At 38.9% G+C, this 26,055-nt stretch overlaps 1 protein-coding gene across 1 annotated transcript in view; it reads right to left on the reverse strand.

Moving 5' to 3' along the window:
* LOC117341861 (neuronal acetylcholine receptor subunit alpha-3-like) overlaps positions 1-17,651 on the reverse strand; it is a 32,039-nt gene extending 14,388 nt beyond the window's left edge. Inside the window, exon 1 of the mRNA XM_033903721.1 lies at positions 17,405-17,651. Coding sequence (XP_033759612.1) covers positions 17,405-17,651 — 247 coding nt within the window. The remainder of the gene's footprint in view (positions 1-17,404) is intronic.
* Between the last annotated feature and the right edge of the window lie 8,404 nt (positions 17,652-26,055).

A 26,055-nucleotide genomic window follows, 5' to 3' on the forward strand; every position in this document is an offset into this window, starting at 1 on the left:
ATATGGCTAGAGTAGACCGTGTTGTGTCTACTGTGTACATACAGGGCTAGAGTAGACCGTGTTGTGTCTACTGTGTACATATATGGCTAGAGTAGACCGTGTTATGTCTACTGTGTACATACAGGGCTAGAGTAGATCGTGTTGTGTCTACTGTGTACATATATGGCTAGAGTAGACCGTGTTGTGTCTACTGTGTACATACAGGGCTAGAGTAGACCGTGTTGTGTCTACTGTGTACATATATGGCTAGAGTAGACCGTGTTATGTCTACTGTGTACATACAGGGCTAGAGTAGACCGTGTTGTGTCTACTGTGTACATACAGGGCTAGAGTAGACCGTGTTGTGTCTACTGTGTACATACAGGGCTAGAGTAGACCGTGTTGTGTCTACTGTGTACATATATGGCTAGAGTAGACCGTGTTGTGTCTACTGTGTACATACAGGGCTAGAGTAGACCGTGTTGTGTCTACTGTGTACATATATGGCTAGAGTAGACCGTGTTATGTCTACTGTGTACATATAGGGCTAGAGTAGACCGTGTTATGTCTACTGTGTACATATATGGCTAGAGTAGACCGTGTTGTGTCTACTGTGTACATACAGGGCTAGAGTAGATCGTGTTGTGTCTACTGTGTACATACATGGCTAGAGTAGACCGTGTTGTGTCTACTGTGTACATATATGGCTAGAGTAGACCGTGCTGTGTCTACTGTGTACATACAGGGCTAGAGTAGACCGTGTTGTGTCTACTGTGTACATACAGGGCTAGAGTAGACCGTGTTATGTCTACTGTGTACACATATGGCTAGAGTAGACCGTGTTGTGTCTACTGTGTACATATATGGCTAGAGTAGACCGTGTTATGTCTACTGTGTACATACAGGGCTAGAGTAGACCGTGTTGTGTCTACTGTGTACATACAGGGCTAGAGTAGACCGTGTTATGTCTACTGTGTACATACAGGGCTAGAGTAGACCGTGTGTGTCTACTGTGTACATATAGGGCTAGAGTAAACCGTGTTATGTCTACTGTGTACATACAGGGCTAGAGTAGACCGTGTTGTGTCTACTGTGTACATACAGGGCTAGAGTAGACCGTGTTGTGTCTACTGTGTACATACAGGGCTAGAGTAGATCGTGTTATGTCTACTGTGTACATACATGGCTAGAGTAGACCGTGTTGTGTCTACTGTGTACATACAGGGCTAGAGTAGACCGTGTTGTGTCTACTGTGTACATACAGGGCTAGAGTAGATCGTGTTATGTCTACTGTGTACATACAGGGCTAGAGTAGACCGTGTTGTGTCTACTGTGTACATACAGGGCTAGAGTAGATCGTGTTATGTCTACTGTGTACATATATGGCTAGAGTAGACCGTGTTGTGTCTACTGTGTACATATATGGCTAGAGTAGACCGTGTTATGTCTACTGTGTACATACATGGCTAGAGTAGACCGTGTTGTGTCTACTGTGTACATACATGGCTAGAGTAGACCGTGTTATGTCTACTGTGTACATATAGGGCTAGAGTAGACCGTGTTGTGTCTACTGTGTACATACAGGGCTAGAGTAGACCGTGTTGTGTCTACTGTGTACATATATGGCTAGAGTAGACCGTGTTGTGTCTACTGTGTACATATAGGGCTAGAGTAGACCGTGTTGTGTCTACTGTGTACATATAGGGCTAGAGTAGATCGTGTTATGTCTACTGTGTACATATATGGCTAGAGTAGACCGTGTTATGTCTACTGTGTACATACAGGGCTAGAGTAGACCGTGTTATGTCTACTGTGTACATACATGGCTAGAGTAGACCGTGTTATGTCTACTGTGTACATACAGGGCTAGAGTAGATCGTGTTGTGTCTACTGTGTACATATATGGCTAGAGTAGACCGTGTTATGTCTACTGTGTACATACAGGGCTAGAGTAGACCGTGTTATGTCTACTGTGTACATATAGGGCTAGAGTAGACCGTGTTGTGTCTACTGTGTACATATAGGGCTAGAGTAGACCGTGTTATGTCTACTGTGTACATATAGGGCTAGAGTAGACCGTGTTGTGTCTACTGTGTACATACAGGGCTAGAGTAGACCGTGTTGTGTCTACTGTGTACATACATGGCTAGAGTAGACCGTGTTGTGTCTACTGTGTACATACAGGGCTAGAGTAGATCGTGTTGTGTCTACTGTGTACATACAGGGCTAGAGTAAACCGTGTTGTGTCTACTGTGTACATATATGGCTAGAGTAGACCGTGTTATATATACTGTGTACATATATGGCTAAAGTAGACCGTTTTATGTCTACTGTGTACATACAGGTCTATAGTAGATCGTGTTGTGTCTACTGTGTACATACATGGCTAGAGTAGATCGTGTTATATCTACTGTGTACATATATGGCTAGAGTAGACCGTGTTATGTCTACTGTGTACATACAGGGCTAGAGTAGACCGTGTTATGACTACTGTGTACATACAGGGCTAGAGTAGACCGTGTTGTGTCTACTCTGTACATACAGGGCTAGAGTAGACCGTGTTGTGTCTACTGTGTACATACAGGGCTAGAGTAGACCGTGTTGTGTCTACTGTGTACATACAGGGCTAGAGTAGACCGTGTTGTGTCTACTGTGTACATACAGGGCTAGAGTAGATCGTGTTATGTCTACTGTGTACATATATGGCTAGAGTAGACCGTGTTATGTCTACTGTGTACATACAGGGCTAGAGTAGATCGTGTTATGTCTACTGTGTACATATATGGCTAGAGTAGACCGTGTTATGTCTACTGTGTATATACAGGGCTAGAGTAGACCGTGTTATGTCTACTGTGTACATACAGGGCTAGAGTAGATCGTGTTATGTCTACTGTGTACATATATGGCTAGAGTAGACCGTGTTGTGTCTACTGTGTACATATATGGCTAGAGTAGACCGTGTTATGTCTACTGTGTACATATATGGCTAGAGTAGACCGTGTTATGTCTACTGTGTACATATAGGGCTAGAGTAGATCGTGTTGTGTCTACTGTGTACATACAGGGCTAGAGTAGACCGTGTTATGTCTACTGTGTACATACAGGGCTAGAGTAGATCGTGTTGTGTCTACTGTGTACATATAGGGCTAGAGTAGATCGTGTTATGTCTACTGTGTACATACAGGGCTAGAGTAGACCGTGTTGTGTCTACTGTGTACATACAGGGCTAGAGTAGACCGTGTTATGTCTACTGTGTACATATATGGCTAGAGTAGACCGTGTTATGTCTACTGTGTACATATAGGGCTAGAGTAGATCGTGTTGTGTCTACTGTGTACATACAGGGCTAGAGTAGACCGTGTTGTGTCTACTGTGTACATACAGGGCTAGAGTAGATCGTGTTATGTCTACTGTGTACATATAGGGCTAGAGTAGACCGTGTTGTGTCTACTGTGTACATATATGGCTAGAGTAGACCGTGTTATGTCTACTGTGTACATATATGGCTAGAGTAGACCGTGTTGTGTCTACTGTGTACATACATGGCTAGAGTAGACCGTGTTGTGTCTACTGTGTACATATATGGCTAGAGTAGACCGTGTTGTGTCTACTGTGTACATACAGGGCTAGAGTAGACCGTGTTGTGTCTACTGTGTACATATATGGCTAGAGTAGACCGTGTTATGTCTACTGTGTACATATAGGGCTAGAGTAGACCGTGTTGTGTCTACTGTGTACATATAGGGCTAGAGTAGATCGTGTTGTGTCTACTGTGTACATACATGGCTAGAGTAGACCGTGTTATGTCTACTGTGTACATACATGGCTAGAGTAGACCGTGTTGTGTCTACTGTGTACATACAGGGCTAGAGTAGACCGTGTTGTGTCTACTGTGTACATACAGGGCTAGAGTAGACCGTGTTGTGTCTACTGTGTACATACAGGGCTAGAGTAGATCGTGTTATGTCTACTGTGTACATACAGGGCTAGAGTAGACCGTGTTGTGTCTACTGTGTACATACAGGGCTAGAGTAGACCGTGTTGTGTCTACTGTGTACATACAGGGCTAGAGTAGACCGTGTTATGTCTACTGTGTACATACAGGGCTAGAGTAGACCGTGCTGTGTCTACTGTGTACATACAGGGCTAGAGTAGACCGTGTTATGTCTACTGTGTACATACATGGCTAGAGTAGACCGTGTTGTGTCTACTGTGTACATACAGGGCTAGAGTAGATCGTGTTGTGTCTACTGTGTACATACAGGGCTAGAGTAGACCGTGTTATGTCTACTGTGTACATACAGGGCTAGAGTAGATCGTGTTGTGTCTACTGTGTACATATATGGCTAGAGTAGACCGTGTTGTGTCTACTGTGTACATACAGGGCTAGAGTAGACCGTGTTGTGTCTACTGTGTACATATATGGCTAGAGTAGACCGTGTTATGTCTACTGTGTACATACAGGGCTAGAGTAGATCGTGTTGTGTCTACTGTGTACATATATGGCTAGAGTAGATCGTGTTATGTCTACTGTGTACATACAGGGCTAGAGTAGACCGTGTTGTGTCTACTGTGTACATACAGGGCTAGAGTAGATCGTGTTGTGTCTACTGTGTACATATATGGCTAGAGTAGACCGTGTTGTGTCTACTGTGTACATATAGGGCTAGAGTAGACCGTGTTGTGTCTACTGTGTACATACAGGGCTAGAGTAGACCGTGTTATGTCTACTGTGTACATACAGGGCTAGAGTAGATCGTGTTATGTCTACTGTGTACATATATGGCTAGAGTAGACCGTGTTATGTCTACTGTGTACATACAGGGCTAGAGTAGACCGTGTTATGTCTACTGTGTACATACAGGGCTAGAGTAGATCGTGTTATGTCTACTGTGTACATATATGGCTAGAGTAGACCGTGTTGTGTCTACTGTGTACATATATGGCTAGAGTAGACCGTGTTATGTCTACTGTGTACATATATGGCTAGAGTAGACCGTGTTATGTCTACTGTGTACATATAGGGCTAGAGTAGATCGTGTTGTGTCTACTGTGTACATACAGGGCTAGAGTAGACCGTGTTATGTCTACTGTGTACATACAGGGCTAGAGTAGACCGTGTTGTGTCTACTGTGTACATACTAGGGCTAGAGTAGATCGTGTTATGTCTACTGTGTACATACAGGGCTAGAGTAGACCGTGTTGTGTCTACTGTGTACATACAGGGCTAGAGTAGACCGTGTTGTGTCTACTGTGTACATATATGGCTAGAGTAGACCGTGTTGTGTCTACTGTGTACATATAGGGCTAGAGTAGATCGTGTTGTGTCTACTGTGTACATACAGGGCTAGAGTAGACCGTGTTATGTCTACTGTGTACATACAGGGCTAGAGTAGATCGTGTTATGTCTACTGTGTACATATATGGCTAGAGTAGACCGTGTTGTGTCTACTGTGTACATACAGGGCTAGAGTAGACCGTGTTATGTCTACTGTGTACATATATGGCTAGAGTAGATCGTGTTGTGTCTACTGTGTACATATATGGCTAGAGTAGACCGTGTTGTGTCTACTGTGTACATATATGGCTAGAGTAGACCGTGTTATGTCTACTGTGTACATATAGGGCTAGAGTAGACCGTGTTGTGTCTACTGTGTACATATATGGCTAGAGTAGATCGTGTTGTGTCTACTGTGTACATATATGGCTAGAGTAGACCGTGTTATGTCTACTGTGTACATACAGGGCTAGAGTAGACCGTGTTGTGTCTAATGTGTACATATATGGCTAGAGTAGACCGTGTTATGTCTACTGTGTACATACATGGCTAGAGTAGACAGTTGTGTGTCTACTGTGTACATATATGGCTAGAGTAGATCGTGGTTGTGTCTACTGTGTACATATATGGGCTAGAGTAGACCGTGTTAGTGTCCTACTGTGTACATATATGGGCTAGAGTAGACCGTGTTGTGTCTACTGTGTACATATATGGCTAGAGTAGACCGTGTTGATGTCTACTGTGTACATACAGGGCTAGAGTAGACCGTGTGTGGTCTACTGTGGTACATACAGGGCTAGAGTAGATCCGTGTTGTGTCGACTGTGTACATATAGGGCTAGAGTAGACCGTGTTATGTCTACTGTGTACATATATGGCTAGAGTAGACCGTGTTGTGTCTACTGTGTACATACAGGGCTAGAGTAGACCGTGTTATGTCTACTGTGTACATATCATGGCTAGAGTAGATAGTGGTGTGTCTACTGTGTACATACAGGGGCTAGAGTAGACCGTGTTTGTGTCTACTGTGTACATATATGGCTAGAGTAGACCGTGTTATGTCTACTGTGTACATACAGGGCTAGAGTAGACCGTGTTGTGTCTACTGTGTACATATAGGGCTAGAGTAGACCGTGTTATGTCTACTGTGTACATATAGGGCTAGAGTAGACCGTGTTGTGTCTACTGTGTACATATATGGCTAGAGTAGACCGTGTTGTGTCTACTGTGTACATATAGGGCTAGAGTAGACCGTGTGTGTCTACTGTGTACATACAGGGCTAGAGTAGACCGTGTTGTGTCTACTGTGTACATACAGGGCTAGAGTAGACCGTGTTATGTCTATTGTGTACATATATGGCTAGAGTAGACCGTGTTATGTCTACTGTGTACATATATGGCTAGAGTAGACCGTGTTGTGTCTACTGTGTACATATATGGCTAGAGTAGACCGTGTTATGTCTACTGTGTACATATATGGCTAGAGTAGACCGTGTTATGTCTACTGTGTACATACAGGGCTAGAGTAGACCGTGTTGTGTCTACTGTGTACATACAGGGCTAGAGTAGACCGTGTTATGTCTACTGTGTACATATATGGCTAGAGTAGACCGTGTTGTGTCTACTGTGTACATATAGGGCTAGAGTAGATCGTGTTGTGTCTACTGTGTACATACAGGGCTAGAGTAGACCGTGTTATGTCTATTGTGTACATATATGGCTAGAGTAGACCGTGCTATGTCTACTGTGTACATACAGGGCTAGAGTAGATCGTGTTATGTCTACTGTGTACATATAGGGCTAGAGTAGACCGTGTTATGTCTACTGTGTACATATATGGCTAGGGTAGACCGTGTTGTGTCTACTGTGTACATATAGGGCTAGAGTAGATCGTGTTGTGTCTACTGTGTACATACAGGGCTAGAGTAGACCGAGTTGTGTCTACTGTGTACATACAGGTCTAAAGTAGACCGTGTTATGTCTAATGTGTACATACAGGGCTAGAGTAGATCGTGTTATGTCTACTGTGTACATATATGGCTAGAGTAGACCGTGTTGTGTCTAATGTGTACATATATGGCTAGAGTAGACCGTGTTATGTCTACTGTGTACATACAGGGCTAGAGTAGATCGTGTTGTGTCTACTGTGTACATACAGGGCTAGAGTAGACCGTGTTGTGTCTAATGTGTACATACAGGGCTAGAGTAGATCGTGTTATGTCTACTGTGTACATATATGGCTAGAGTAGACCGTGTTATGTCTACTGTGTACATATATGGCTAGAGTAGACCGTGTTATGTCTACTGTGTACATATATGGCTAGAGTAGATCGTGTTGTGTCTACTGTGTACATATATGGCTAGAGTAGACCGTGTTGTGTCTACTGTGTACATACAGGGCTAGAGTAGACCGTGTTATGTCTACTGTGTACATATATGGCTAGAGTAGACCGTGTTATGTCTACTGTGTACATATAGGGCTAGAGTAGACCGTGTTGTGTCTACTGTGTACATATATGGCTAGAGTAGACCGTGTTATGTCTACTGTGTACATACATGGCTAGAGTAGACCGTGTTGTGTCTACTGTGTACATATATGGCTAGAGTAGACCGTGTTGTGTCTACTGTGTACATATATGGCTAGAGTAGATCGTGTTGTGTCTACTGTGTACATACAGGGCTAGAGTAGACCGTGTTGTGTCTACTGTGTACATACATGGCTAGAGTAGACCGTGTTGTGTCTACTGTGTACATATATGGCTAGAGTAGACCGTGTTGTGTCTACTGTGTACATATAGGGCTAGAGTAGATCGTGTTATGTCTACTGTGTACATATATGGCTAGAGTAGACCGTGTTATGTCTACTGTGTACATACATGGCTAGAGTAGACCGTGTTGTGTCTAATGTGTACATATATGGCTAGAGTAGATCGTGTTGTGTCTACTGTGTACATATATGGCTAGAGTAGATCGTGTTGTGTCTACTGTGTACATACAGGGCTAGAGTAGACCGTGTTGTGTCTACTGTGTACATATATGGCTAGAGTAGACCGTGTTATGTCTACTGTGTACATACAGGGCTAGAGTAGACCGTGTTGTGTCTACTGTGTACATACAGGGCTAGAGTAGATCGTGTTGTGTCTACTGTGTACATATATGGCTAGAGTAGACCGTGTTATGTCTACTGTGTACATATATGGCTAGAGTAGACCGTGTGTGTCTACTGTGTACATACAGGGCTAGAGTAGATCGTGTTGTGTCTACTGTGTACATATATGGCTAGAGTAGATCGTGGTGTGTCTACTGTGTACATACAGGGCTAGAGTAGACCGTGTTGTGTCTACTGTGTACATATATGGCTAGAGTAGACCGTGTTGTGTCTATTGTGTACATATATGGCTAGAGTAGACCGTGCTATGTCTACTGTGTACATACAGGGCTAGAGTAGACCGTGTTGTGTCTACTGTGTACATACAGGGCTAGAGTAGACCGTGTTATGTCTATTGTGTACATATATGGCTAGAGTAGACCGTGCTATGTCTACTGTGTACATATATGGCTAGAGTAGACCGTGCTATGTCTACTGTGTACATACAGGGCTAGAGTAGATCGTATTATGTCTACTGTGTACATACAGGGCTAGAGTAGATCGTGTTGTGTCTACTGTGTACATACAGGGCTAGAGTAGATCGTGTTGTGTCTACTGTGTACATATATGGCTAGAGTAGACCGTGTTATGTCTACTGTGTACATACAGGGCTAGAGAAGACCGTGTTATGTCTACTGTGTACATACAGGGCTAGAGTAGATCGTGTTATGTCTACTGTGTACATATATGGCTAGAGTAGACCGTGTTGTGTCTAATGTGTACATATATGGCTAGAGTAGACCGTGTTATGTCTACTGTGTACATACAGGGCTAGAGTAGACCGTGTTGTGTCTAATGTGTACATATATGGCTAGAGTAGATCGTGTTATATCTACTGTGTACATACAGGGCTAGAGTAGACCGTGTTGTGTCTACTGTGTACATACAGGGCTAGAGTAGATCGTGTTATGTCTACTGTGTACATACAGGGCTAGAGTAGATCGTGTTATGTCTACTGTGTACATACAGGGCTAGAGTAGACCGTGTTGTGTCTACTGTGTACATACAGGGCTAGAGTAGATCGTGTTGTGTCTACTGTGTACATACAGGGCTAGAGTAGACCGTGTTGTGTCTACTGTGTACATACAGGGCTAGAGTAGATCGTGTTGTGTCTACTGTGTACATACAGGGCTAGAGTAGACCGTGTTATGTCTACTGTGTACATACAGGGCTAGAGTAGACCGTGTTGTGTCTACTGTGTACATACAGGGCTAGAGTAGACCGTGTTGTGTCTACTGTGTACATATATGGCTAGAGTAGACCGTGTTATGTCTACTGTGTACATATATGGCTAGAGTAGACCGTGTGTGTCTACTGTGTACATACAGGGCTAGAGTAGATCGTGTTGTGTCTACTGTGTACATATATGGCTAGAGTAGATCGTGGTGTGTCTACTGTGTACATACAGGGCTAGAGTAGACCGTGTTGTGTCTACTGTGTACATATATGGCTAGAGTAGACCGTGTTGTGTCTATTGTGTACATATATGGCTAGAGTAGACCGTGCTATGTCTACTGTGTACATACAGGGCTAGAGTAGACCGTGTTGTGTCTACTGTGTACATACAGGGCTAGAGTAGACCGTGTTATGTCTATTGTGTACATATATGGCTAGAGTAGACCGTGCTATGTCTACTGTGTACATATATGGCTAGAGTAGACCGTGCTATGTCTACTGTGTACATACAGGGCTAGAGTAGATCGTGTTATGTCTACTGTGTACATACAGGGCTAGAGTAGATCGTGTTGTGTCTACTGTGTACATACAGGGCTAGAGTAGATCGTGTTGTGTCTACTGTGTACATATATGGCTAGAGTAGACCGTGTTATGTCTACTGTGTACATACAGGGCTAGAGTAGACCGTGTTGTGTCTACTGTGTACATATATGGCTAGAGTAGACCGTGTTGTGTCTACTGTGTACATATATGGCTAGAGTAGACCGTGTTATGTCTACTGTGTACATACAGGGCTAGAGTAGACCGTGTTATGTCTACTGTGTACATATATGGCTACAGTAGACCATGTTGTGTCTACTGTGTACATACATGGCTAGAGTAGACCGTGTTGTATTTACTGTGTACATACATGGCTAGAGTAGACCGTGTTGTGTCTACTGTGTATATATATAGCTAGAGTAGACCGTGTTATGTCTACTGTTTACATACAGGGCTAGAGTAGACCGTGTTATGTCTACTGTGTACATACCGGGCTAGAGTAGACCGTGTTGTGTCTACTGTGTATATACATGGCTAGAGTAGACCGTGTTATGTTCACTGTGTACATACAGGGCTAGAGTAGATCGTGTTATGTCTACTGTGTACATACATGGCAAGAGTAGACCGTGTTGTGTCTACTGTGTACATACAGGGCTAGAGTAGACCGTGTTGTGTCTACTGTGTACATACAGGGCTAGAGTAGACCGTGTTATGTCTACTGTGTACATATATGGCTAGAGTAGACCGAGTTGTGTCTACTGTGTACATACAGTGCTAGAGTAGATCGTGTTATGTCTACTGTGTACATATATGGCTAGAGTAGACCGTGTTATGTCTACTGTGTACATACAGGGCTAGAGTAGATCGTGTTGTGTCTACTGTGTATATATATGGCTAGAGTAGACCGTGTTGTGTCTACTGTGTACATACATGGCTAGAGTAGACCGTGTTGTGTCTACTGTGTACATACATGGCTAGAGTAGATCGTGTTATGTCTACTGTTTACATATAAACCAAATTAACCGATGTTAGTCTACTGTTTTCATAGAGCGCAGTCGCTCGTGTTGTGTCAACAGTGTGCATATAGGGCCACAGCCACTGATGTTGTGTAAAATGTTTACATATACGGCTTCAGTAACTGATGCTGTGAAAAATGTTTACATATACGGCTACAGTAACTGATGTTGTGTAAAATGTTTACATATACGGCTACAGTAACTGATGTGTAAAATGTTTACATATACGGCTACAGTAACTGATGTTATGTAAAATGTTTACATATACGGCTACAGTAACCGATGTTGTGTAAAATGTTTACATATACGGCTACAGTAACTGATGTTGTGTAAAATGTTATACGGCTACAGTAACTGATGTTGTGTAAACTGTTTACATATACGGCTACGGTAACTGATGTTGTATAAAATGTTTACATATACGGCTACAGTAACTGATGTTGTATAAAATGTTTACATATACGGCTACAGTAACTGATGTTGTGTAGAATGTTTACATACACGGCTACAGTAACTGATGTTGTGTAAAATGTTTATATATACGGCTACAGTAACTGATATTGTGTAAAATGTTTACATATACGGCTACAGTAACTGATATTGTGTAAAATGTTTACATATACGGCTACAGTAACTGATGTTGTGTAAAATGTTTACATATACGGCTACAGTAACTGATGTGTAAAATGTTTACATATACGGCTACAGTAACTGATGTTGTGTAGAATGTTTACATATACGGCTACAGTAACTGATGTTGTGTAAAATGTTTACATATACGGCTACAGTAACTGATGTTGTGTAAAATGTTTACATATACGGCTACAGTAACTGATGTTGTGTAGAATGTTTACATATACGGCTACAGTAACTGATGTTGTGTAAAATGTTTACATATACGGCTACAGTAACTGATGCTGTGTAAAATGTTTACATATACGGCTACAGTAACTGATGTTGTATAAAATGTTTACATATACTGCTACAGTAACTGATGTGTAAAATGTTTACATATACGGCTACAGTAACTGATGTTGTGTAGAATGTTTACATATACGGCTACAGTAACTGATGTTGTATAAAATGTTTACATATACGGCTACAGTAACTGATGTTGTATAAAATGTTTACATATACGGCTACAGTAACTGATGTTGTATAAAATGTTTACATATACGGCTACAGTAACTGATGTGTAAAATGTTTACATATACGGCTACAGTAACTGATGCTGTGTAAAATGTTTACATATACGGCTACAGTAACTGATGTTGTATAAAATGTTTACATATACAGCTACAGTAACTGATGTTGTATAAAATGTTTACATATGCGGCTACAGTAACTGATGTTGTGTAAAATGTTTACATACACGGCTACAGTAACTGATGTGTAAAATGTTTACATATACGGCTACAGTAACTGATGTTGTATAAAATGTTTACATATACGGCTACAGTAACTGATGTTGTATAAAATGTTTACATACACGGCTACAGTAACTGATGTTGTGTAAAATGTTTACATACACGGCTACAGTAACTGATGTGTAAAATGTTTACATATACGGCTACAGTAACTGATGTTGTATAAAATGTTTACATATACGGCTACAGTAACTGATGTTGTGTAAAATGTTTACATACACGGCTACAGTAACTGATGTTGTGTAAAATGTTTACATATACGGCTACAGTAACTGATGTGTAAAATGTTTACATATACGGCTACAGTAACTGATGTTGTATATAATGTTTACATATACGGCTACAGTAACTGATGTTGTGTAAAATGTTTACATACACGGCTACAGTAACTGATGTTGTGTAAAATGTTTACATATACGGCTACAGTAACTGATGTTGTATAAAATGTTTACATACACGGCTACAGTAACTGATGTTGTGTAAAATGTTTACATACACGGCTACAGTAACTGATGTTGTGTAAATCGTTTACATACACGGCTACAGTAACTGATGTGTAAAATGTTTACATATACGGCTACAGTAACTGATGTTGTGTAGAATGTTTACATATACGGCTACAGTAACTGATGTTGTGTAAAATGTTTACATATACGGCTACAGTAACTGATGTTGTGTAAAATGTTTACATATACGGCTACAGTAACTGATGTTGTGTAGAATGTTTACATATACGGCTACAGTAACTGATGTTGTGTAAAATGTTTACATATACGGCTACAGTAACTGATGTTGTGTAAAATGTTTACATATACGGCTACAGTAACTGATGTTGTATAAAATGTTTACATATACGGCTACAGTAACTGATGCTGTGTAAAATGTTTACATATACGGCTACAGTAACTGATGCTGTGTAAAATGTTTACATACACGGCTACAGTAACTGATGTTGTGTAAAATGTTTACATATACGGCTACAGTAACTGATGTGTAAAATGTTTACATATACGGCTACAGTAACTGATGTTGTATATAATGTTTACATATACGGCTACAGTAACTGATGTTGTGTAAAATGTTTACATACACGGCTACAGTAACTGATGTTGTGTAAAATGTTTACATATACGGCTACAGTAACTGATGTTGTATAAAATGTTTACATACACGGCTACAGTAACTGATGTTGTATAAAATGTTTACATATACGGCTACAGTAACTGATGTTGTGTAAAATGTTTACATACACGGCTACAGTAACTGATGTTGTGTAAAATGTTTACATATACGGCTACAGTAACTGATGCTGTGTAAAATGTTTACATATACGGCTACAGTAACTGATGTTGTATAAAATGTTTACATACACGGCTACAGTAACTGATATTGTATAAAATGTTTACATATACGGCTACAGTAACTGATGCTGTGTAAAATGTTTACATGTACGGCTGCAGTAACTGATGCTGTGTTAATTGTGTACACAGAGAGCCAAATTTGTTACTGTTGTGTCTACTTTGTACATATAGGGCTACGGTAAATGATTGTGTTTCTACTGTGTACACATAAGGCCGCAGTAACTGGTATTATGTCTGCAATAGATACGGGGCCGCAGTAGCTTATGTTGTCTTTAATGTATACATATAAGACCACATTAGCTCGTGCTATGTCTACTGTCTACCTAAAGGGCAACAGTAGTTGTTGTTATGTCTACTGTGTACGTATAGGGCCGCAGACGTTCGTGTTGTGTCTACTTATTACATATAGGGCCACAACTGCCCGTATTGGGTTTACGTTCTAGCGAAGTGATAACTTTTGGTATTAACTTGTCATTTCAGGTTATAAACAGTCATTTAGTGCTTCAGTTAATTCTTGTTAAATATCGGTGTGTGATAATGTTATTTTTCTGCGATGTCGCACTATAATTTGGCATTAAGTTATCAACTTACGACAATTTTCGTTATTATTATATATCAAACAAACTTAAATGTCATCGCGATCCTGAGGCTCACGTAATGATTATGGAATGACACGAAGCGGAGAGGAATGGAAGAATACTTAGACGTAAATAAAGCACACATAATGATGAAATTGATATCGAATTACGTTTGAAAATGGTGAAAAGGCGCATCACCACTTATCACCCTGCTCATAATTTAAGAGTACGAAAGTTATATAATCCTGGGATGTATATAGTGCGGCAATTTAACTTGGGCAGGTATAGGATTGTTATAAGTAGAGCGGTGGGAACTCTCTTATATACATGATTATCTGTCAACATTGCGTACGTCGATACTGTCCTATTGTTTGAACCTACCTTCCTGATCTGAATCAATATTGATCAAGTATCAGTCTAGACACCTGTAAATCTCTACAATGCAGGTATTATAGGAAAGTAGGTAAATGTATGTTCGACCAGTTATTGTAATGAAATCCAAAAATATGTATATATACAATATTGTGTATGTATCATTGCATCGTTGTTAATAATTACTCTATAATTCTCGGATGGAACTATCAATATAATTGAACATTTAATTATTTGGATAATGCAATGGCAATTTGAATGCAATTCGATAACTAAATGATAACGTAAGCGATAATGATGAAAGAAATGTGAGTAGCGTCATATGCTGTTGGTGCCACTATTAACCTTGTTTGATTAGTATAAATGCTATTTCTGTAGCAGCATAACGTAACTAGGATGTTTGTTCCCGAACGATGGTCTGAGTGTATATGAGCCGGGAACTGAAATCTCAACATTGTACTTACCATTCAAGATCCATAACGCTATGAATATGAAAGCCCGCTGATAAGGGCTACACAAACCTTAAATGTTTACTGTTTATGTAACTTAATTTCATTTCTGACTTTTATCTTATATCTTTCTCGTGTAATATTTGTTGTTTCATTTTAAATAAAAAAAATCACTAAAATGTCCTCCGTCACAGCATAATACAGATGCTACAATTACACAAGTAGTCTTTTCTAAAAAAAAAATAGAGATATTGTAACAGAGGTACGGTTAGTGACAAAACATTCCGGTACAGAAACTGTGATATCAAATTACTTCATATTGTTGTTTTCGTCCTTGATGATTTATCACACGAATTTTCTTACTTTTACGACACATAACTATAATATAATTATGGTTTACAAAAAGGAAATTGTCAATCGCAATTACGATCCTCCAAACCCCATTGCTAACATAAAAACGAAGGTGCATAGCAACGTTAGGCAGAAAAACGCCAAGAACAAAATATCGTCAAGAATAATGCTCAATTCTCGACACGTGATCCTTTCACGAGTCTTAACGGCGTCGAACTTATCAAATTCGTCCATGACATAATTATTTGTTAGTTTTCTTGGGAAGGATTCTTCTTTGGTTTCATTGCATGGTTTGGAGTCAGCGTTGTCAATAGCCAGACTAGTCTCTTAGTTGTTTTAGTCGCTGTTCGTCTAGTTATGAGTTTGTGAAATTCTAGCACCAACGGGTGCCTTTTGGTAGTTCTGTGTCGTCCCTTTTGTGGTAAAATTTGAGCAGTAGTGCTGTCAGTATTACAGCTAATCCAGATATACTTAGTACCATCACTAAGTACACTTCTACAACAGATAGTTAAGATTTGAATATTAAAAGCTTTGCATATCAGTTATAAACAAAGAAAAAATGGCACCTGGAGGAACTCTAGGTCTCGCACAACAAATTAGTTTGTTTTAGTAATGTTTTTACCAGTGACTCCACCCTCAATCGCCCATTTGAAGTTCAAATGATGTGAAATACATATCAAATTAAAAAGTTTGCAATTTTCGCTACCTGAAACATGATGTTATTGGATATGTTTGGTACCAAATAAAGAGCACACCAAAAAGACAGTTACCCTAAAAATAAAGTGGAATGGGAAAAAACCATATGGGTAATTCCTACCTTTTTGCACCTGGAATCTTACGTCATTTTATTTTCAGAAGGGGTTTATACTTTAAACTCTCAAGATTCTATTCTTTATTCTCGCATATCGAAAGTTCCAATTCATACGCTCTTTTCTCAGATAAAAACAGCTACAACCATAAGAAACTCATTTTCCCCGGGAACTTTGTTCAGAAGAGAAACAGCATCTGATTGCCTGATTAGTTGTTTGATAACTCTAGTGACGGGAAAACACAACTAAATGAAAGACAACATGCATACATACAATAAGCACATAAAAAGCCCAGAGGTTTTGTTCATAATGTGTCAACTAAATTGTAATTATTACTCGAAAAAAAGGGCAGAGTATATTGATACGGATACCCCTGAAAAAGGTACAAGGATAATAAACACTAACGTTGAGGACGCGACTCAACTTCAACAAATTGAGAATCGTGGTAAGTGAAAACGGAGCAATGAGACATATCAATCAGCGTTGGATAACTTCATATTATACAAGGACGTTTGTTTCTTATTGAGACCTTTAAAACTTCCCAATTACTGTCAAACAGAACAGTAGAGAAAACATGATTTAGTAAAATCGCCTTTTCCTCTTTGTTTTATACTATATATGTTCATCGCATCAGTGGGAAGGGGCCGCGATGGCCGAGTGGTTAAGGTGTACCGACATTTTATCACTAGCCCACCTCTGGGTTGCGAGTTCGAAACTTACGTGGGGCAGATGCCAGGTACTGACCGTAGGCCGGTGGTTTTTCTCCGGGTACTCCGGCTTTCCTCCACCTCCAAAACCTGGCACGTCCTTAAATGACACTGGCTGTTAATAGGACGTTAAACAAAAACAAACCAAACCAATCAGTGGGAAGATAGGTACAAAAGCGGTATGCTTTACCTCCTTAGGGATCTGATAACCTACCTATGACTGATATATGGAGTGATGTTGCTGGCATGTGGGCAGACACAACAGTCAACAGGACCTCCAGAGCAAGAACAACCGTCAGCATGAAGGATACACGTTCTCCAGACTCCGATGGCAGCTTGAAAACCATCGGTGTCAAGAGTGATGTCAGTAGAACTGGAACGATAACATTCATGACGTAGAATGCATATCGTCTTTCCAGCTGCAGGACGAAGTTGAGACGTGTGCGATCATCAGTTGCCATGGGTGATACAAACGTCCAATAAAGCTGCCATTCTCCGTTTAAACGATAGTCACTGGTTAAAAACTGTGACAAATTATTCGTTATCGTAATATCCTCCACATTGTACGGCCAGCCGGACACCTGTGTAACAAACAACATTCAATGGATTATTTACATCGTTTTGAAAATCCTATGTAATATATTTTGGTAATCTAAATCCATTTTGTAACGATTCTATTGCTTGTTTCCCACAGACCAAAATTATTTTCAACAATGTTTTATATAATCATATAGCTCGAATATCTCGAATTAATATTTACATGTATATTGATCCATCCATGCCTCAAATATTTTCTATGAAGACATACATGTATGTGGATCCATCCAATTAAAAATGTCCACAGTGGTCATATGGCACGTTTCCATATATCTATGATTTACTTAAATTATTATATAACATCGAAGGGGAACCACGTTGTGTCGACGGCACAGTGAGTATTATACAGACCGGGAGGCTGCCATGTCACAAGTCCTTGTGACGTCACATGTAGCAAAAGATTTGATCCAGACATTGAGATTATTCGGTCAAATCTGAAATGTAGTATTTATCATATGGACAATTTTTCATAGAGGCTAAACTTTGACCGTATTATCAACGTTAACCTTCTTTTTTTTTTGTTCTCTTTTTTGTTCGTTTTTTCCCCAATACATTAATTCATACAAACAATTGTTAGGATTTGTACTTTTACGTGCTGTTAACACTATCAGATCATTTACGTTTTGCTGTAGTACGCCAGTAGTGTCACCATACTGAAATGTCACACCTAAACATTAATGACAGTTTATGTTGATTAGGTGTTACACAAAATAAAGCCAAATTACATTCAACAGATGAACGAAGATTTTGCCTATAGAGCTAATTCGACAAAGCATAACGACATGATAACGAAACAATAATTCGAACTCAATAGTCGATAAAAACGAGAGTAAAATATGAACACAAATATAAATTTGCATGGAAACCATTGAAAGGGTACAGGTAAAACAAGACCATGTTCTCTGGCAGGGTAAACGTGTTCTGCTTTATCGTCGACATCCGCCGAACAAATCTGGGTCACTGAAAATACCTACGTATTGTCAACGACGATCTGTGGGAGCCAAATATTATCTTCGTGGACGTACATGTCTAAAATGTTGGCATAAGTCGTGTTTGACCAGTTGAAACGTTGATCAGTCCAAGTCTGAAAATAATTATCAAACGACGCTATGTTCACAAGTAGGAGATATAAATTGAAATAGTACAACTCATTTGATTTAGTATATACCAATAATTAACCTAATATTTTAAAGTCATTTTACCGCAGCGTCCGCAGTTCGTCAATGATGTCTTCTTTTTTATCACATTTGATGGAAAAGAATGAAGGTCTCCTTAGTTGGTGATGATTCTAAATGGTTCAAATAAAGGGACTAACCAAAACCCGCCGAGTGACGAGGCCAAAAGAGGGTAATTTGGCTATGGTGCCCTTGGCTGAAGGTAAATTAATTTTGTATTAACGCTGAGTCGGGCCCCTAGAGGCCAGGGATTAAGCCTGATAAGAAAAACATATCAACTATTTGTGGATTTTCTGGATTATATCTTTGAAATGTTGAGATCCAAGTTACACAACCATATAAACCATTTCTGGACATAAAGTGATAAACACAGTCATGCTGTTAAATTAGGTCTAGGGATCTTTTATCACCCAATACAACGATCACGATGTAATAACAATCCCTGAGACTTAGTTTATGGCTGTGCAGTAGTTTATATTCATAATCATGTATAGCGTGTTGGACATCAACAAATAAAGCTATCGACGAGCTTCAACATATTAAACATGAACACATTTTTGACGTTTGGTAATATGACATAACTTATATATGAATGTAAGTTATTCTTAAATGAATACAATTTAAACGCATAGTTTTTGTTAATGTACGTGCCGAGGTAGCCTCCCTAAGCGAGGTGTTTGTGTTAGCTTGTTCCGTGATGTTCGGCCGTGCGTGACCACAATCGGCATAGTTTGCACCTCTACGTAACTACACTAGCGTGATCGTAGACTCCACATGCTATTGTTGGCAGATTATAATCATATTAAATATCCTTGGCCTCGATACGAAATATAAATAGCTTTGTTGAGAAACAATTGCCCTATGGTAACAATAAAAATAGTTCTCTAATCATGCACTTCTGCTTATTTGTTCTTAATTCATCCCAACATTGCGAACAAATAAAAAAAAAACGAACAATACGGCCAACAGGCAATAAGTCATTGAGGACATATAAAAAACAGACAGACGTAGAGAGAAGAAATACATACCCGCAAAAATATACCGAAACACCTGGTATAAAAACAACATATCACACGGCAGGTTGTGCCTCTAGGTATCATGAGTAACGTAACCACTCAGTAGCGTTGCTTTTGTGGTACGGAATTCTTATAATAATATGCAAGGTGCATGCGTCGTTTCCTTTTTTACCCACAGTTGTTGACGGACCTGTGTTTGTACGCTCAGAACATTTTTTTTGTTTGCGTTCAAACTAGGTAAATTAAAATCATATTACTTGGTTTTGCAAAACGGTACCTGCTGTCGCCTCATAAGCTTCAAATTTGATGTAACTGAATGATAATGTAAACAATAATATTTGAAATTTATGCAATTTTCTTAATGGTCATATATACTCACTTACATTAAAACATACAAAAGACCTTGAGGTAATAATGAAGTAATAGCAAAGAGGTAGGTTATAAACTAGGCCCGCGCGCGTCGTTCAGCAGTGTGTACGCCATTTTGGTTTTTGACCACATGTATTTATGTAATATGGACCAGATTTATTCCATCGCGGAGTTGTTTCGCTCCTCGACAGCGGTATCTGAACAAGAGACAGATAAGTCCCAATAACATATGACCAGGTAAGGATAAAGAAATGATCTTCATCTATTCAAGACACTTGACTCTGTCCATCTGATAAATGCATCGCATGGACCTAAATTATATTATTTTCAAGCTTCAACGGTATATTGTGACGTCCGCATTCGGAATATATAGACTAATATCCAATAGAAAATCGGCCGAAAAGTGGAATATGATATAACTTGAGTGTATGCCTGGATGCATTGTTGGTCCTGTCCTGAGACAAGTGCCTGTGATCTACTTTATCATCACCAATAATGGACGTTGCTATTGCGATAAGTAGATACATCTACTTACCACAATGTACCAATATATACAAATAAATATAAATAAAGTAATATCCAATGTTGCACAGCATTGGTTTGGGGATGGGGATGATTGCGTCTTGGCCATGTGCAGGCTAATGTCACATTTTGTCTGATATGAAACCAAGATAGGCCTATCATTGCCCAGTTTGAAACTAAGATATTATTGCCCAGTTTGTAATAAAAAATAGATGCAATTAAGAAGATAGTGCAGAGGAAGTTTGGGGTACTTGGTGAAACCCACAAACCCATTGCAAGTATAATACTGGCAACTTTTTCACACTGGACTGAGAGAAAAGTGTATTTTACTTTCGGTTTGCTTCAAAAGTAAATAGTCCCAGCCCTTACACCAATCAATAATGAATGGATATATTGAATAAGAGAGGATTTCTATGTTTCAGATGTGAAAAATGCGACAAAGATTTGCACGAAAGGGGCCAAAATACAAAAGGTTTGTGTATGATAGCTCAGGAAGACAAGTGGAGTATTTCCGATATCGGGGGTCTTCTGACAATATAAGTACAAACAATGAAGGAAGATGTAGTGAATCGTGCCACTTGCTGTTCCGGACAACAATTACGTTGATGACCTAGGAAATGGTATGATGTTATTACGTTTTATAAGAAGGGAGTAATAACTGCAACATACTCAAGCGTTACCGATAAGTTGGAATTTTATTGTCTACTAGTTTCGACCCTATCGCAGGGTCTTCATCAGGACAATTTTTTACAGGTAAAATCCCCCCTGAAGTACTCTTCAGGAGGTTAACATTTAATTGTTAATCATGACGCAATAGTTATAATAACAATGTATTCAAGGGCAAGTAATTGCATTGTTGATTATGATTAACCGTCTGTTGTGAAAACAAGAGCTGTTGGAGAACAGCATAGCTTGTCTCACAAATGTTTGTCCATAAATAATTAAAGTATATTAATTGGAATGGTTTTGCAAATTGCATTAATAATATTTATATTGTTTACTTGATCAGATTATGTTTTGTGAATTCATGCAATTTTCAAAACCATACCAATTTATATATATATATAAATTATTTATTGACAAACATTCGGGAGACAAGCTATGCTGTTGTAGATTAAAAGAATATATTGAATACAAATGTAATTGCTTTTGGACATATTTCTTCAATTTTTTGACAAAATATTATCCTAATGAGAGTTGTCTCCCTTGAAAAATGTGGAATGGTATAAATTGTCTATTGTGAGCATTTTCACATTGTTTTATTTTCAGTTTCACCCCAAGAAGGGATAGTGTAACTCCATAGGGACTCTTTAACCAAATATCAGCACCCTAGTACAATCATAAAGTGATGTGTTAAATAGCTTTCAACATGTGCACAAACATTTTAAAAAAATGTGTTTTTTCCCCAAAAAAATATTTCAGTTTAACTCCAGCAAGGGATAGTTTAACACCCACAGGGAACTTAATACCATGTATTACTATGCCTTTCAACACTCACAATATAAACTTAACACAAAGTCAAAAGATTTAAAAACAAAAAAAAAACCACAAATTTAAAAAGAGAAAATCCAATTTTTTTTTAAAAGTTTTACTCCAGGAAGGGATTGTCTTACTACATAGGGACTCTATTGCCAAATATCAGCACCCTAGTACAGTTATAAAGTGATTATTAAAACCTCTTAAAACTTGCACCAAAAACTTAACGCAGAAATATTCTAAGTCCAAAAATTTGAAATTCTGGTTTTTTCCCAAAAATTTTTTTTAGTTTAACTCCGGCAGAGGATAGTTTAACCCAAGAGGGAGTCTATTACCAATTATCAGCACCCTAGTACAATTATAAAGTGATGTATTAATACCTTTCAACACTTGCACCAAAAACTTAACGCAAAAATTTTCGAAGTCCAAAATTTTTCAAAAATCTGTTGGTTTTTTTTTCCAGAAAATCTTTTTGTTTAACTCCGGCAGTGGATAGTTTGACCCCCACAGAGACCATATTACCATAAATTACTATACCTTTCAACACTTGCACCAAAAATTTAACATTAGGAAAACCAACGCCGACACCGACGCCGACGTCGGAGTGACGACATAAGCTCTCACTCTTCTTCGAAGAGACGAGCTAAAAATTAATAAAAGATTATTGAAAATTTGAATTTAACAGTGTTCATTGTCTTTTATAGTTGGGTGGTGTGAGTTTAGGGCCACTGTGCAAGAACCACAACTATCGCTTCTCTTTCCACAGAGTTATTCCCCTTTGTAAAAAAACATACATTGTCCAGAGCATAGCTCTCAAACTGTTCATAATAATTTCATCCAACATGAAGCATAAGCATTTATCAGTTCCTCTGATAGTCTTAATTAGGTTTTACATGTTCTATAATTGCCAAAAATTGTCATACCTTCGTAAAGTGCATAGTTAAAGACCCCATGTTTCAATATAACCAATTTCACTCAAATGAGACATCAAGTTTTGTCTTAGAGTTACAGAATTGAAACATGGCTACATTACAGAAAGCCTGAATTTTCATGGAAATTTGAATTCAAATTCAGTCGATTAAATAATCGGTTAACTTCATCAGCAAGGGTATCCAATTTGAAACGACAATCAATTCTGGATTTCTATCCGATGTTACATCACTAGTATGGGACTGAGTCAAGGTCTTGGCTTCACGCAACCGCTAATATAAGGTCACACAGTCTTAGCAGGGTCGCCTGCTATTGTGTACAGCTGCTTACTCGGTGGCTTGAGATCGCTCAAGCTAGGGATCTCTCCTTTCTTTATTCAGTCATATCTATCTAAGCTTGTGATCGCTTAAGCTCGGGGGTTGCTTGCCCCACTAGTATCATTAGTATTTTAATTATTTAGGTGTATCTTTTTAGTAGTGAGTCAAATGTAATTGTATAATTTAGTTGTAAGAGAAAGCCAAACAAATGTTGGTTCCATTCAATAAATTTTTGAACTTTCATACTGCTTGTTGTGTTGTGTATAAATGACAATCTTTGCCAGAAAAAGGGGCGAAACTTCTCAAGTTCACAGTTCAATTTAGTATTAACAGATTATTTCAACTCCAATTTACTTTGGCCACACTTTGATGATTGTGTCATAAGGTTTTCTTGTTTGCTTCTGTATAACAGGTCATTTGCAGACATTAATATCATCTCCATGCCAAATAATGGTTAACAGAGTGCAGGTCTCTTCCCCCTTAGCCATTTCCCTCCAAATTGGCATGTACTAAAAGATGACTGTCAACTTTAACCCAGATAGATTTATAACTGTTCACATAAATGACTGGTGTCTTGGTTTGATATCAGCATTCATGTTATACATCTTGTTTTCTTTTTTCTTTTATAGTTGCATCTGGCAGCAATAGAAAGTATAGCCAGAAGAGGAAGCAACTATCGGATTCCTGGAAAGCTGTACAATAGAAGCTGCTAGCTGTACGTACTGAAGAGCTATCACCTTCAACATTCTATTGTTGTCGGTGTGATCAGCAGACTGATGAAATTATAAGGTGTAAGGACTGCAGCCATTTGGCATATTATTGCCAACCATGTTGAGACGAAATCCATGCTACAGTCCTTTTCCATGCACCAAGTATTTGGAAGGTACTCTTCTAGTTTTAAGGTCATCTGACCCAAAGGGTCTGTGTTCCATCCACTGTCTTATGTCTTTTGCCGTGCGTAAGACTTTTTATTTCGAAGCAATACTACTCCTTAACCAATAGGTGGATTACTACCAAATTAAGTTTGAAACATCATTTGGGAAGGGTGATCATATTTTATATAAATGAGGCTGGTCCGACCCCTAGGGACAGAGGGGTGGGGCCCAAAAAGGCGAATTTTGCTGAAAGTTTGCTTTAAAATCCTACTCCTCCTTAACCCTTTGGTGGATTTCATCCAAATTTTGTGTGTAACATCATTGGGGAAGGGCGATCATATTTTTATATAAAAGAGGCTAATTCGACTCCTATGGACATAGGGATGGGGCCCACAAAGGGGAACTTTGCTGAAATTTTGCTTTAAAATCCTACTCCTCCTTTACCCTTGGGTGGATTACATCCAAATTTGTTGTGAAATATCATTGAGAGAGGGCAATCATAATTAATTACTGTACTTATCTTGCATTATCAAAATATATCATAAGAAATAAATATTCCATTTCAATTTGAAAGCGTCACATTTAAATCTTGTCACGTGACTATTGTGTATTGAACCTGTACAGCTGTATACTTAAAAATACGAAGGAAACGAAATCAAGAAATGAGGCGATTTTCTAACATGAAAAGCCAATAAAAATTATATAGGTTGGGTTTGGTGTGTTATTTTTCAATTTGAAATTCTACAATGGCCACATGACTTAAATAACGAAGTACCCATCATTGATCTATTTACGAGCTACTTAAGGACCAAATGAAAAATGAGAAATGAGGCTTTCATCTATCTTGCATTATCAAAATATATCATATGAAATAAATATGTCATTTCAATTTGAAAGCGCCACATTTAAATATTGTCACGTGACCTAACCAAAGCCTGACATTGCCCCACGTTGCTGAACTTCAATGCATGCACTTATAGTTGCGGAAGATGGTCAAATACAAAATAGCAACGACTACCAGAGCTATGGTTTCCACAAATTATAAAGATTGAGAGATACGTTTGACGTATGGTGGCGTACATGGTCATACACTGTACGTACGTACGTGTTGTAAACAATCACGTACAGTGTACCGTGACCGTCCTCGCTACATTGTAGATATATTTCCTGCAATATTTAACAAACTATTTAACAATACTTGAAGGCAAGGGATAAATATTACAAGCTAGAGAAACAGATATTGTTATAGAATTGGAAAAGTAAGAAACTTTGGAATGTATTTGTAACGAATTTGTCAGCACGACTTCGAAAAGACAAAGTGAAAGTAAAAATAAAACGATCTCATACAAGACTAACCTCTTATATCATAGATATACTTTTCACTAAAATATTTGTATCCTTTCGATACCTCCCTGCTTCCTGTGCTTGCAGATGATGTTTTAATGGCATTCTCTACAAATCCGAACGTTATCTCATCAGGAACTGCCCGCAAACCTCGCGTTGAGTTGTTGGTGATTTCTGACACTTTCGTTTCCGCCATATTTGTATACACTAGAGACACGGTCTGTTACTGACGCTCGTATTCCAA

Source organism: Pecten maximus, chromosome 14 (assembly GCF_902652985.1).
Source record: "Pecten maximus chromosome 14, xPecMax1.1, whole genome shotgun sequence".
Classification (NCBI taxonomy): domain Eukaryota; kingdom Metazoa; phylum Mollusca; class Bivalvia; order Pectinida; family Pectinidae; genus Pecten; species Pecten maximus.